Here is a 15368-nt window from a genome sequence, read left to right as displayed (position 1 = left end):
CGCGGAGGCTCTTGGCCGAATGCAGAGAAACACATTTATTTGCTCCAGCACGCGCCGCGCCGCTCCTGCCGTCCGCGCCCGGCAAAGCCCCAGAGCCCGGCTGCTCCCGTGCCAGGGTGCCAGCCCCGGCCGTCCTGCTCGGTGCTTTTTAAGGGGTTGGCAGGGCGGTTCAAGCAAAAAAATAGCAAAAACAGGCGCCGAGGTGGGAGATAACCCGTTATCGTCAGTGCTCACGCGGTGGGATCGCTCCCGGGCAGCAGCCACCGGCATCGCCACGCTACCACAGGCGCATCCCGCCCTTCCCGGCGAAGGCAGCAGCGCCGGGGCTGACAGCATCGTCCCTTGCCTCCTGCGGGCAGGATTCGGCCCCAGCTCTCCGGGCAGCATCAGGCCTTCCAGTCCCTGCGCGGGGGCCGATGGGGCGAGGTGCCCCCCCAGCCGGGCACCACCTGCAATGGAGAGCGTGCCCTCAGCACGCCGGGCAGCTCTTGGGGGGGGTGGGTAGCCCCAGTCCAGACCCCCACCGGTGCCAAGCAGGGGGGCAAAGCAACCCCAAATAGTGGCAGGGTGGGTGGAGAAGCCCCAGGCTCGCAGGCACCGTCTGGACAGCCCAATTGTCCCAAAAACCTCTGGATTACACCCAAACCCTCATCTGGCTCCCCCAGCCCGGCGCCCCATCGGGGCAGGCTGGCTCCGTGGGCTCCCACCCGGGCTCAACAGCCCCCTGTGAGCTCCCTAATTTGGTGCTGCTCAACGCTGATTTTTCACGCCAAAACCCATAAATAGCAATTCCCGGCAGCACCGTGCATGGCTGGCAAGCCACCCACGCAGCCACCCCAACTACACCCGTCCCTAAAACCAAACTCCCAGCCCCAAAACGCAGCAGCTCACCCACCCGGGTGTCCTCGGCCTCCACCAGCAGCTCCTGCTCGGACTCCTGCAGCTCCTCGGCCGGGTCGTAGCTGTACATGGGCAGCAGCCGGTGGCGCAGCCGGTCAAACCTGGCACGGGGAGGGCGGCTGAGCGGCGACAGGTCCCACACCAACACCCCCTCACCCCCCAAACCCAGCCCCACACCCCCCACGCTCACCTCCGCTTCTTCTGGACGTACATCACCTGCAAAGGAGAGCAGGGGGAGGCGTGAGCGGGCGAGGGGCTCGGGATGGTGTTTGGGGCCCCCCCCTCCCCACCCCAGGCCCTGTGCTCACCCACTCACCGCAGCCAGGAGGGCACCGAGGAGGGTGACGAGGAGGAAGGGTCCCAGGACGTAGCCCACCAGCGAGTCGCCCGCCGTGCCCGGGGCTGTGGGGGCCGTGGCGTTGCTCATGGCCCAGCACCGGCTCCTCTCCGCATGGGGACGGGGGTGTCCGGCCCCGCCGGACGGGACGTCTGCGAACCCACAGCCGCCCCGGTAACAACCCGCTGCCCCGGTATTAACCAGCCACCCTGGTAATAACCAGCTACCCCAGTAATAACAACTACCCCGGTAACAACCCGCTGCCCCAGTATTAACTAACTACCCGCTAATAACCCATCACCCCGGTAATAACCCACCGCCCCGGTATTACCCCCCCACCCCGGTATGAACCCCGGGGCCGGGCAGGACCGCGGGGGCCGGTACACGCACCCAGCCGGGATGATGCCCCCCGGGACACGGGGCCCTCCCCGGACGCGGCAGAGCCCCCGCTCGGGGCCGGGGGCGGGCGGTGTGGGGCAGGGAGGGGGGGTCACCCCGCACACCCCCCGCCGCAGAGCTGGGGCCGGGGGTTCCGCTCCATGCGCAGGAGGAGCGGGGAGGTGGCGGGGGGGGGACACGACACACGCGGGGCGAGCGCCAGGCGGCACCCCCGCCCCCTCCCCAGCCCCACGCGGGACACTCCGCCCGCCCCCCCGCACCCCCTCTCTAATTCCGACCCCCCCACACCGTCCCCGCACCCCCGTTGCCCCCCCCCCGCGCATCCCCCCGCGCGGCCCCGCCCCGCCCCACCTGCGCGCGCCGCGCACCGCCCGCACCCGGAACCCGCGCGGCGCGTGACGGGCGGGGCGGGGCGGGGCCTGCAGGGGGCGGGGCCTGAAGGGGGCGGGGCCTGCAGGGGCCGGTAGGGGGCAGCAGAGACCGGGCGGGGGGGGGGATGCGGGGGGGGAGTGAAGGAGAAAAGGGAAAAGGGGGGGAGAAAAAAGGGGAAAGGGGAAAGGAAAGGGGAAAGAAAAACAGAAAAAAAATGGAAAAATGAAAAACAGGGGAAGGGAAAAAGAAAAATATCAGAAAAAAGGGGAAAAGGAGGGAAAAAAAGGGGAAAGGAAAGGGAAAAAAAAAGAAAAAAAGAAAAATGAAAAACAGGGGAAGGAAGGAACAAAAAATTGGAAAAAAAGGAGGGAAAGGACATGGGGGGCACAGGGAGAATGAAGGGGAAAGGAAAGGGGAAAGAAACAAAAAAAAAGGAAAAATGAAAAACAGGAAGGGAAGAAGAAAAAAATCAGGGAAAAAGAGAAAAAGAAGGGAAAGGACATGGGGGGCACAGGGAGGGGTGGAGGAGCAAGGGGATGGGTGGAAGGACAAATGGGGATGGAGGGAGGGAGGGATGGGGGGCCGGGGGACACAGCTGGATGGGGGCACATCTGGGGGCGCGGGCAGGGGAACAGAGAGGGATGGGTGGGTGAGGGACAGATGGACGGACAGATGGATGGAGGAAGGATGGACGGACGGACAGATGGATGGGTAGGAGGTGCGTCCCTGCACCATTAGCTGTGTGGATGGGCAGATGGCCAGCGGGACGGACGGACGAAGGGATGGAGACACGGGTGCAGGGTGAGATGACAGACCCGTGGGGGCCGTGGTCCCGCTGGGTGCCCGCACACAGGCTGCCCCGACAGGGTCACCCACAGCGGGGGCTGCCGTGGGTCCCCTCCCTGGCCCGGGGCTCATGCTGCGGCCGATCCCTCCCTGGGGCTGGACCCTCACAGACCCCAGGAGCCCGGGCAGGGGCTGTCGCGGTGCCGGTGGTGCCACCCCCGGCGGTGGCAGCATCCCAGCCCTGATCCCCGGCCGCTGGGCTAATCCGCTTTGCCCGCACGGGGACCAGATTGTCCCGCTAAGTGGGTCAGGCGGGAGCAGGGGACACCAGAGAGCAAGGAGCCCCATCTTGCTTCCTGATAGCTAAAGAAAGATAATAATAAGTGAAATGAGGTGGAAGAGAGGAGCCTGGAAGTGGCGGAACCGGGGAGATGTGGCCCCCAGTGCCCCGGCTGCTGGAGGGACAGGGCATGGTGCCACCGCAGAGCCCCGAGAGCATCCTGCGCCGGCGGGATGGCAGCGTCAGGGAAAAACTGCTCCTGCCCTGCAGCCCCCGGGATGAACACAGCCAGGGTCACCCTCCTCCTGCCTGTACCCCCTGCCCTCACCCCCTGCCCAGCCCACAGCGGGTCATTTTTGCCTCCTGGTCCCTGCGCCAGCCCCAGGATGGGGTTTGGGGACCCTGCTGAGGCACCCGGCCGCAGGGCACTGGGGAGGCAGGAGCGGAGGCGCCCTCGGCTGGGTGTGGAGTGGGGGATGCTGGAGCCCCTTGAGCAGGGTGGGAAGGGGTGGGGGTGGCTCGTCCCCATGCTGGGGGGATCCCCCAGCCCAGAAAATGGCACCAGCTGCCCTGAGAGCACCTGACGCTGCTGTTCCCATTGTCCCCAGTGGTCCCACTGGTCCTGGCAGCCCTGCGGTGCACAGCACCTCGCTGACCCCACGGTCCCCAGTGGTCACACCGGTCCCATTGTCCGTGTTGACCCTCCCTGCCCCAAACAGCCTTCCCAAACCAGCCGCAGCCCCCCCGACCCCCCCCCCCCCGATCCCCATCTGCAGAGGCAGGGGAGCATCACCTCCAGCCCAGCACCCATCTCCCCGTGGGAGCCGGGGCTTTGGTAGCACCGGGGGAGGCAGATCCTGGGGGTCAGCGCTGGCGAGAGGGGTCTGGGGGAGCCTCGTACGCTGAGCGCGGCATCACCCCCGCGCAAGCAGCAGCTCTCCTTGCATCCCCTCCTTCGTGCCCAAAGGGGCCAGGATCGGGCCAGCACCGCTGCAAAGGGGGAAAAACACGGTGTGGGTGGACCCCCCCAGCCAGGGCTGGGGGAGGGGAAAAGCATCCACACGGCGTGGGCTTCCCGCTCCGCCACCATCCACCGCTGCCCATCCCCTCCCAGCCTGGCGCTGCCGTGCTGCAGCTAAAAATAAATCCAGCAATTTCTAGGAAAGTTCCTTGGAGAGAGCAAGCGAGCGGGAGCGAGCGGGGGCTGGTGGCAGCAGACAGCCAACGCAGCCGGGCTGGAGGAGCGTGCGGGGTCCTGGGGGAAGCAGCATGCTTTATCAGCAGACTAGGGGGGATCACCAACCCCCCCCTGCATGGCCAGAGGCAGCCCTGGACACTCACAGTATTCCCAAATCCTGGGTGAATATTTTTTTCCCCATCCACCACTGCCCAGATCATCTGGATGGGGGAAAAAGGGGAGTCGAGGCTGGGGCAGTGCAGGGACAATCTCCCCGTTACTTACCCCCAGGGTGGGGAAGGATGGCGGGGGGCTGAGGGGGGCATCACCACCCATCCTGAGGATATGGTGAGGGGGATCAGCCAAGGGGGCAAATTTTTAGCAGGCGATGAGAGCTAGAATAGTTCCACGGGGTATTTCTGCTCCAAAACCCGCTGTGAGAGACATCAGCCCCCTCTTCTCCGCTGCTCAGCCCCCAGTAGATAATTGGGCACAGCTTTGCTGAGCCGCTAAGCTCCCGTTTAAGCAGCTAAGCATGAGTGGCCGGATTTCCAGCCAGCGCATCCCTCCGGCTGCTCACCTGGCCAGAAATACCCAGGTGGGGGGAAGCGCTGCTGCCCATCCCCGTGGAGGCACGGCCCGCTCCGGCTCTGCCTTGCTGCTCGCCCACGAAGGCGTTAACTCCGCCGTCAGCAGAGATTAATTTTGCCCTCAGCTCTGCGCCGCAGCTGCAAACGTGAGGGTGTTGTGCGTGAGGCGGTGTGTTTTCCCTCGCTGCGATAACGCGGCGCAGGAGGAGCCCGGTTGCATTCAGATCCCGAAGGGAATTTTTGCAAAGGCAGGGAGTAAGAGCTGGATCTCCCAGCCAGGACGCCTTCACTTCGCGGATGAACGCGAGAGCTCCCACGGCTGTTATTTACAGCCTCGCTGCTGCGATCGGGCTGCACATCAGGGGATCCTGCCCAGCGTTTTGTTTCACATCCCAAAAGGAGGAGGAATCCCCCCACCCCGGCTGAGCGACAGCCAGACCAGAGCCCTGGAGTTGGGCAAAGCCAGTTCACTCGTCCCCAGTCCCAAGGTAAATATGCTGCCTTGGGGCATCAGCAGAGCCCAGTCCCCAAGCTGGGGAGAAATGGGGGTGTTTGGGGTAAGGGGCAGCTCTGAGGGGCTGTGTTGGGCACCCGTGGGGAGGGGAGCTACCCCCAGCACACCCAGCTCCCCCCACAGCCAGGCCCGGCGCAGGGCAGAGGGACCCGGTGGCTCTCGCTGGAGCGTGCAGAGGCCGAGGAAGGTGCTGAGCAGCCCCATCCCACCAGCGGCGAGGAGAGGGGGACCCGCCGGAGGCAGGCTGCTGCCAGGCGAAGATCCCTGTCCGCTCCCCGAGCGTGCCCTGGCACCAATCCCACATCCCCTCCGACGGGCTCTGAGATCTCCCGCCGCTCATCTTCCCCAGGCGTCAAACCTCCAAAGGCTTCGGGATACCTCGAGCCTGACCATGGCCTTTGGGAAAGGGGTCAGACAGCAGTAGAGCCCAAACACAGCTCAGGGCCAGAAACTGCGGAATGAGATTAGGCTGTGCCTTAAAATTCACCCCGGGTTTATCACAGGGTGCCCTCCCCACTCAAACGAGCCCATCTCAACATCAGGCTGCTGGTGACAACCCTCCAAATTTTCCTCTCCAGGCTGTGAACGTACCAAGCTACTCCAGGGAGCACTTTCTCCTCCAGTGACACTTTATGGCCCAATCTCCACGTTCATGTACAGGGGTAACAGCGCCGGGAAGAAGAGAGACGACGCAGCAAGCAGAGCCGTGTGTGAAATACTGGCGTGTTTATTGGTTGGCACTAGATTACAGCCTACACTCTTGTCAAACTTGCATCCACGATTTTTTTTTTTTTAAATTTTTGTTTTTAATCTTTTAAAGACAGTGATGACCTCCCCCTCACACACAACTCAAACAGAGGAAACACCTTGAGAAAGGAACCAGACTGCCAGCTGCCGTACACCAGTGCAGCTTCACGCCGTCTCAACATCTGGCTCAAAACACACCAAGACTCATTGCAGAAGAGGGACGGGGGTTTGTAATGACACCAGAGCTGAGCGTGGAGCAGATAGAGAGCCCTCCGGTCTTTCTGGAAACACTATGGATGAAAAGGTCAAGATTATGCAGGTATACACTATACCTGCCAGCCAAGACTAAGCAGGAGCAAGAGAGCACCTGCATTATTCATAGGTTCAAACTAAGATCTGAGCCTCAAAGAAAACAAAATGTGTTTTCTACTGAATGCATTTGACTTTGAACAAATGTGTCGTAAGTAAGAACAAGTCCAAGTCAGTAAGAAAAAGCATCAGCTGAAATGCTAGATTTCCAAAGTGCCCTTGCAGTTGTAAAGTGTTTTTGCAAATCATTTCAACTTAATATATCATTAAAAAAACAAGTTAACTTTACCAGAAGATTAGAAACACAAAGCACTGGAGTGAGGAACAGAAGTCTGCAGCCAGAAAAATAAACCAAAAGAGATTATGGGAATTACAAGTCCAAAGCCACCTAGAATTCACAGAGAAATGGGTATTTAACTTACTTACGATTCATTGAAAAATCACTGACAATCTCAGGCTTCTTTTCATTCTAATAAATTAGCAAGTTTGTTCTCTACATCACTCTTCCTCCTCCAAACTCACTGACGTTTCCATGTGAAAGCTGGGCAGCAGCAGCAGCACAAGAGCCTCCGCTGAGACATCCCGACTGACACCTCCACATCCCCCGGGAGATCGCTCACCGCGCTCCGCTGCTGCCATCGACCCCCCCACCCCACGCCTGGACACTTGAATGATTCAGAAAAGTATCCACAAGGTTTAAAAAAACCCATTTTCCACAGAGACTGCTCACACTGGCGCTGCCAAGCAAGAGAGGTCGGAGCAGGTCAGTACCTGGATTAGTAACAAAGTCTTATCCTTGGTCGCGAAGGTGAGTTCGAACGTACCAGCTCAGACACGAACAGAAGAGACGGTCAAAGCCCCGCGGCTTTGATCTTGGAGGTATCTCGGTTCGATAAGGAATGGAAAAGCCTAAGGCAGATATGCTCATACCGACAGACATCCAGCTCGTGCCGGGCGCAGGGGGATGCACCCCTGTTATTTATCCCACTGCCAGGCACACGCGCTGGTGGGGTCTGGGATCCGGCTCTCCCAGCTCGGGGGTGCTGCCAGGGAGTCTCGGGTACAGAGAGTTCACAAAAAGACTGAGCAGAAAATGCAAAGTGATCGTTCCAGATCGTCTGATTTAATAAATAGGAAATAGGACATACAGGAAGTTCAGCAAACACTCTTGGACCTCCCAAGGTTAACGTCTGAGGCAATTCTAGAGCCAATTTCTCAAGTATAACTTCAAAATTCTCACTTTCCCACCAAAAAAAAAAAAAAAACCAACAAAAAAACCCCACACCCCTATCAACTAGCACCAAAAAGAGATTTCATAAATCTCCTAAATACATCTTCAATCCAGTTAAGTGTTCTTTTTCACCCATTTACACCTCTCTCAATTATGTACAGACCTCATGACACTATACCCAGTAAAACACGACACGTATCTACACGCCACCTTCCACCACTGAAGCCGAGAGTCCTCCCTGACTGTATTAAATTCATTCTACCATTGAGGAAAGTGAGGATCATAGAGATATATGTATGTTATAGTCTCCAAGACTGAGACAAGATGTGAGCATACACCAGAAGCAAGGTCACCCACATCCCCAGGCTGTGATTAGCCACTAGATGATGCTATCTTATTAACCAGGAAGAGCAGAGCCAGGAGGGAAAACCCAGTCATTTAAAAGCAGGACCAGAGCAGTGGGTGACTTACACAAAGCTGTGGAGTGTCTTTAGAAGATAAAAGCTCTTCACAACAACAAGCATCTGCAACAACTTTGTTTCTTGGTGCGAGTTTGGCTAAAGAGACCGACTGATTTCAATCCTCTCCCCAGAATCGGCACCGGGCGTAGCTTCCACTCCGGGAAAATTAAATATTCAATCTTTCACAAACTCCCAGATCGCCCACGTTTGCTTTTACTGCATGCTTTGCACAGGTTGCAAAACTGCATTGCATCTGGCTGCCTGAGAAGCACAAAACATGTCAATCTGGGATAAAACCGCATTTGTGAGAACGAGCAAGAAAATATGAAGTTGTTATAACTGGGAAAGACAAACACTCGATCTGTGCAGCTTCAAATATTTTGCTCTTCTGGAGAAACCAGTGTGTTGCAAAACGGTGAACACATTTTCTGCATGGAAAAGTTGAGGCAGAGGCCCGAAGTCCGGGCTAGATCTGGGAAGGGATTCCTGACATTCCCTACCCACATTTTTAGCCACTGAATACTTTGTGTCTGCACAAGGGAAAACGCAACACTAGCAGATTCCAAACCCTTTTAATTTTTCAGTTTATAGAGTTTGCTTTAAGGCACATTCAAGATCACGTCGAATTAAACTGCCTTCTTGCTCAACAGGAATCTGGGAAGTGCACACAATGTCTATCTGCCGAGTGAAATGCTTACACCACAGCTCCTTCCCAGCCCCCAGCCAGAGCTCTTACCTTCCTCCACAGCAGCGAGACCGCAGGCCACCACCAGAGATGCCACAGGTTGTCCGGGTGCAGCCCTCCGCGGCCACCCATGGGTGCAGCCCCCCCAGGGACAGCTCTGCTCCTTTTCCCCACCAGCACCACTCAGTGTTTTTATGTCACAGCGCAGCCGTTCGAAAACACACCTGCCTTGCTAAGCTGGAACCAAATCAACCAAAGAAGGAACCATGTCCCCAGAATGGAAGAAAAAGGAAACAAATCCCAAAGGATGTATTTTAAAAAGACGCAGAGAGACAGCACGCGCATCCACCTGTCCGTGCCACCTTCCTACGGCAAAGCAAGGCAAGAGATGTTATCTGAGGAGAGCCCTGGCTGGGCTCGCTTTACCTGTACATCTAATAGTTTCTCATAGTGTAACGTACACAGAGCTCAGTTAAATCACAGCAGGTTTACTACAAAGAACCAACGGCCGCTCCCAAGTATTTCTCGCACCTTACTGTACTGAACATGAGCAAGGGATGGGGGAAGAAACAGCAAGTCTTCAACAGCCAGATACACTCTCCCCATGTGATCCACGCAGCAGCTTAAAAAACCTCATTATGAAGTGCCTCTCCATCAAAGCCCAAATTTTTATCCCTTTCTATTCCATTTTAATTACAGTTACTGGCTAACAGAGTTTTATCAGTAATACCAGTCTATGACTTCAGCTCTGTTTAACAGCATTAAACACAAACAAATGAGCTGACTGACCATCAGCGACTTCTGAATTATCTTTTCGCTACAGGTGATGCAACTGCCCTACACTTACTGAACAGCCTCATTCCGACACCCTCTCTTTGCAAGATTCCTCTCAAGATATTTCAGCTGTAAAACCACCCAGAGGCTACTTGCCTTATTCCGAGAGTTCAAAATCACGAACAAGTAATATTTACCCTATCCAGTGCTCATGGCACAGCAGCCAGTGAGCCAGACTGCCATCACATCCCGCACCCTCTCAGCAGTCACTGCCTCAGTCCTGAAGTTTTTACAGTTCAAAGTCTAACGCATTTTCAATTTGAAAAAATAGCTATTTTTAGTTTGCAAAGCAGCCATTAACTCAAAGGAATGTCTTGCCAAATGATATACCTGGAGAGGCAAATGCCAAGCACTCGTACTGCCAAGAAGCCCCTGCAGTTCTGAGCAAGGGTTTGCTGAGCTCTGCCAGAGCAGCTCTGGCTAACCCTATGAGAGCACAGCACAGCTCCGCCAGTGCTGGTAAGAAGTAGAAACACTCTGTAAAGATAAAGGAGGTACAAGCCTCCCCTGGCTTTGTAACAATACCAAGTTTCTCTATTGCCAATAAACTACTGTCTAGAATTAAACAATCCATCTTTGCGAAGAAACCAAAAGACATCTTTGTGAAGCGACCAAAAGTACTTTAACAGCACCGAATGCCAAATTTCAGGGCGAATTGGAAAAAAACAAACAAACAAACTAACCTTCTTTGACTTTTCTCTAGGCATCTCCCAGACAAGGCATCACCTCCCGGGCCTGGCAGCGTCCTGTCACAGCCAGGCACCAACACCAGCACGCAGAGCCGCATGGCACGCCTGTTAGATACTGGGGGAAAGCTTCACCAAATAGGAAATGATACACGTCACTTTTACCTGAAAAAAAGGTTCTTCCTTCTGAAACACGCCTTTGAAAAGCCTCAGCGTGAGCAAAGTCATATTTGAAACCCAAGATCCATCTTACAGTAACCATGTCAAGACAAAGGCGCTGTAGGTTTTCTACTGCACACGGTTTCTAAGTTGACATTAACCAATGCATCGAAATCCCTGTTCCACCGTACCAAAACCTTATTTGAGAAGGACCTCCTAGAGCTCGGTACGTACAGTTTCAGCTCCACTAAGTTCAATTACACGTGGCACTCTTCTGCAGAGGGACATCCACTTGCCTCTTGAGTTTTATGCATCAATCGAGGTCATCAGAAAGGTATTGGATCTGGCAAATCCTGCTGGAAGAATCAAGCAGCAGCCGCTGGAGACACTGGTACCCCAGGGGTGTCTTCCTTTTCTTCCTGCTCCCATGCTGGAGTCAACAAATGCCAGGACTCTACCCAGCATCAGCTTAAACCACCAGCTAACATTTTCCTGCCACAGCAGTAATCCAAGCTGGTCTGTCAGACGCTTCCAGTGACAGAAATCCAGATTTTTGTAAGTATTTTGAGGTTTAAAAGATCATCACACTAAGCGGTGGTGTAAGTGCTGAATGCACTTGTCTTCTCCCATTAAGGTCTCAAATACATTTAAAAATCCAGATGGCAGAATGCAACTCTGCTATATGAGGATTTCTAATTTTGACAACACCCGAGGAAGTGAATCAATGTCGAAGAGCGGGAACTGCTCAGAGAACCTCCCTGCGCTGAGCAGCGGGTCTCTCTCTTCCTCTTTCTTCATCACTCATCTTGCAACCCTGAGGTGACACTTAGGTGCATAGAGAAATCCAGTATTCGAGTGCTTCAGGGCTGGTAATTTTCCTCCTCTTCCTCGCTGCGGGCAGACTTGCTTCCTGATGTATCAAGAGTGAGGTGTCCTTGTATATACCACAAATACACGTAGGAAAAGCAGCAAGGGAAAAGGTAACCTTATCAGGGAAACTACCCCTAAGAAGTTGCAGAGGACACTGAAGTTTTTCATGAGACCCCAGGGTTCAGAGGTGTGCCGCCAGGTCATTAAAGGTAGCCCCTCTGAGCTGGAGGCTGAACATCACCAGCACGCCTGGCACTGACCACCAACCGGATTTCAGAGAACCAAGACAAGCATCTGAAACCTGAAACTTGAGGGTGACTCGACGAATTTGCTGCAAACTTACAGGATGTCTAAACGAAGCACTGGTATTCCTCTGTTTTAACTACAAACAGACCACTGCGCCAAGTACGATGGAAGCTAAGTTGAAAGCCAAACTAAGAACATTATTCCTCAACGGGAAGCTGAGACACATCGTAATGCTCGATTTAAGGGGCCAGGCTAGACACTACATCATTTGAGGTAAGAATCCCACTATCTCCAACACTAGCTCAATATAGCACCAGTTTTAGCAATGCTGGAGTCTAATCCTACAGGGTTTTTCAGCAGTTGGTCATGACAGCAGCCCTAAGCAGTTTAATCAAGCAGACACTAGTCTGTACTGCGAAACCCAGAGCACGCGCCATCCTTAGAACAACTCTTTTGTCACTAATAAAGGTAGTTTGATTGTCGGTCCCAAACCAATTTAACATCATTTTGGATAAAACCACTTAAACTGCTAGGGCACGCAGCTATACCAGTTACTAGAGAAGAACCTCAGATGCTGAGGAAGACGGGAATTCGTGTGGTGCAGGGAGAGATTCACAGGCCTAAGGCCTGTTTTGAAATCCACGTCTGTTGAATAAAGGCTATTTCTACCCCAGGAGCTACTTCCAGTTAAGAAGGCATAATATCAGCCACTCGATGTTAACTGTGTTAACAGCATCAATTCATGCCACATTAAAACACTTTCTTGGCACAATTTATTTTTCTGACCCAAACAAATAAGCCATTAGCAAATCATTAACAATATTCTACCCTAAATTGTCAGTTTAACAGCCCTGTAAAAACATTTTTAGTTTAAAAACAAAAGTGTGCATGCTGTTGATATTAAAACTGCAGTTACTCTTTCAGGAGTACCAGCTGTTTTGTTGCAAACCATTTTCAACATACTAATCTGTACAGTAAAGACAAAAACTCAATTGAAGGCAGTAGATGGCTGTGTTAGGTGCCACTCAGGGCTCGGTAACAGCGGACTGTCTGAATTTCTTGTACGCTTCCAGATACAATATTTAAGCCCTTTTGAGAGTTTGGTTCAGGCCGATCAGCACAGAGTAAGAAAGCATTGTACATTCGTCTCTAAGTTGAAGTGAACTGAACTGGTGTAATTTAGGCTCAATTCCAGATGCTCGGTTTCAAGCTACTTCTTGAATAACGCCTCTCAGCTTTTTCTTATGCGTGGTTTTTCATGTTAGCGATCACTGGCACTGCTTTTGGCCTTGCTACTCCACACTGATGAAAGCAAGGAGAACAAGTAAAGGAACAGAATAGGATCTTAAAATGAACAGCTTCTTGCCAAACCAGCAAGGATACCATTCCCCCTTGTCCCAGGCTCCATGGATATTTCTATCAGATTTTCATATTGTAAGCGCTTCTCGGGAACAGAGAAAACTCTGGAACAGCGAGTATTTATTAGAATATTTTTTGTTAAATAAAGAGGAGGAGAAAAAAAAAAAGGAAAAAAAAAAAAAAGAGTACTGCAGATTTAATTTCACATCTTGGCTATGCTCTGACAAAGGAGAAGTTACTGAATTCAGCAACTACTTCTTGTCCCAAGCCAGGGATTAATTAATGCCCCTCCCAAAACTTGTACCTGTCCCAACCCACCCCCCAGCCCCAACCCTTCCCATTTTATTTCCCAACTAGACAACACTGTTGGCAAATCAAGACAGCATGAAACTTACATCAATAAAAACAACAAAAAAAAATAATAATAATGTGAAGCGTGCCAATGCATCAGGGGAACTATCCTATTAAACAGTGTACTTCTCCAACTAGCAATTCTGCTCGGGAGTCAGCTGTACCTTTCACAGAGGGAGAGTTTAAACATTTTGAGCATGCTCCATGGTGCAATTGTAAGTGCTGCAGAACCACAGGACAAGAGATTGAACACCTGAATTTTTCCCCCAGGACTTCTTTTCAGGGACACACATGGTTATCCAACCGAGGGTTCATGCAGTAACACTCAGTAAGTACAATCCAATGCTTTAGCACAAATTACAAGTATCCAGTTCAGCACGGTATAAGGCATGTGGACAAGAAGAGACATCAGCAGAACGCAGCGGGATCAGCAGAACAGCATTGGTGATTGACGCTCCAGTTTGTCAGACTTTGACCCCACTTTGAATCCCCAATTCCTACCACAGACAATGAAATTCAGTTTCTATCGTAGCGTTTCTGAGGCTATTTATTTTTGGCCAAGTGTTAGAAGACCAACTCCTTTTTGTTTCATTTTGATGTAAATGCAGAAACATTGGCGGAAGCTGTAGGAGAAGCAACGGAGCAGGAGGGATGTCTGCAGGTGATCAAAACTCTGCCCTCAACTTCAAGTGTCACTGCACTAAATCAGGAGATACTGAATGGGGAGTAAACTGGCCCAGCCACTAGCACTGTCACAGAACGTATATTTTTTTAAAAAACAGAACAAAAGGCAAACAGATTAATTATGAACCCTTCTTTTCAGAAGCAGACCAGGATTAAAAAAATTCCCGCAAAATTAAAATGTTAGATTCTCCATCTAAAAAAAGTTTATACATACGTGCTGAAAGTGACCACCACACAGGTCTGAACAGCACCTTACAGTACAGACTAAGACTTAAAGAGCTGATCTCACATTTGAAGTCTTTTAATTAAAAAAAAAAAAAAAAAAAAGTGGCTATGGCTGGGATGACACAAACGGGACACTTCAGAACACAAGGCAGAGGCGAAACTGGCAGCCTCGCTCGCCAGGCCATGGAAGCGGTGTAACGGGAAAGGGGCACTTCATGCACAAAATGTATTTTACAAAATACATATCCAAAAAAGCAAAAAAAGCCAACAAAAGAAAAAAAATCCCACCTTGCACTAAATTGCAGCACTCTTAACACTTGCTCTGCCACAGGCTGCTGCCCATGCCTTGTTTGATAGAGGAGGCATGTGAAAAAGGGGAGAGGGGAGGGAAATCCATGTTTCAGTCTTTTTCTCAAAATTTCTCTTATAGGGACGTCTTCAGTCATCTGATGTCAGACACGGAGCTCTCAGAGTACGTCGTGGTCATGACAGGAGTGCCGTTGTTTGCCAAGCAACCTTGCCTCAAGGTTTCAAAATATGAGGCCTGCACTGGTTTATGATACTGCAGAACTTTTATGGCATCTTCTATCTTAAACCATTCCCTTTTCCTTCCTGTGGGCAAAAAGAAAAATCAGAGCTGCAAGAAAACAATGCTATCCTTTCTATGTTTAAATATTGCTTTTGATACAATCGTTCCACTTCATTTTCAATCATTATCACGTGCACTAATGCTGCAAGAATAATTTCATTGCGTAATAAAGCATCAGTTCAAAAGATACTGAGGAACTTTCTCTCAGGATTCTCTGATCTCGAGGGCCACCTACTCCAAACACCACACTGATGGCTCCTCTATCCCCATGACAGGTATCTGTTTAGGGCAGTACATCCACTGTCCAAACAAACCAGTCTTGCATTTCCCAATTTAAAAAAAAAAAAAAAAAAACCAAAACAAACCCCACACATCTATTTTGCTATTTCTGCAATTTCTATTCAAGTCAGATACTTATTTTAAGACAACCCACAATAACACACACCAACCATCACCCAATTTCCATCAATTTGCAAGTGAGCCTCTACTTCTGGTGGACAGCACTCATTTTGCTGTCCTCAGCGCTCATTTTTTAACTCTTTCCATAAAACCTCTTCTGTACATAGCCTGAGGAAAA

The 15368-nt window shown here is 52.2% G+C and overlaps 2 protein-coding genes across 7 annotated transcripts in view; both read right to left on the bottom strand.

Moving 5' to 3' along the window:
* Positions 1 to 11: 11 nt before the first annotated feature.
* Positions 12 to 2042, bottom strand: SMIM29 (small integral membrane protein 29). Of its 3 annotated transcripts, none has more exons than XM_074850352.1 (5): positions 1988 to 2042; positions 1217 to 1389; positions 1091 to 1116; positions 896 to 1001; positions 12 to 449 (listed from the first exon to the last, which is right to left on the bottom strand). In XM_074850352.1, the coding sequence occupies exons 2-5, from the start codon at positions 1325 to 1327 to the stop codon at positions 387 to 389; spliced, it is 306 nt and encodes a 101-aa protein (XP_074706453.1). In that variant the 5' UTR covers positions 1328 to 1389; positions 1988 to 2042; the 3' UTR covers positions 12 to 386. The 3 variants fall into 3 exon arrangements, with proteins under 3 accessions (XP_074706453.1, XP_074706452.1, XP_074706454.1); XM_074850351.1 differs by lacking the exon at positions 1988 to 2042 and adding an exon at positions 1628 to 1960 and having other exon boundaries at positions 1209 to 1389; XM_074850353.1 differs by lacking the exon at positions 1988 to 2042 and adding an exon at positions 1628 to 1726.
* Positions 2043 to 6060: 4018 nt separating this feature from the next.
* The window catches only part of NUDT3 (nudix hydrolase 3), a 33048-nt gene continuing 23740 nt past the window's right edge, over positions 6061 to 15368 (bottom strand). For all 4 annotated transcript variants that reach the window (XM_074850377.1, XM_074850379.1, XM_074850378.1 and 1 more), the window contains one exon: positions 6061 to 14814. In XM_074850377.1, the coding sequence (XP_074706478.1) occupies positions 14645 to 14814 (170 nt within the window). In that variant the 3' untranslated portion in view covers positions 6061 to 14644. The remainder of the gene's footprint in view (positions 14815 to 15368) is intronic.

The sequence above is a fragment of the Strix aluco genome, chromosome 25 (assembly GCF_031877795.1).
Source record: "Strix aluco isolate bStrAlu1 chromosome 25, bStrAlu1.hap1, whole genome shotgun sequence".
NCBI lineage: Eukaryota > Metazoa > Chordata > Aves > Strigiformes > Strigidae > Strix > Strix aluco.
This window is presented reverse-complemented; position numbering and strand designations above follow the sequence as displayed.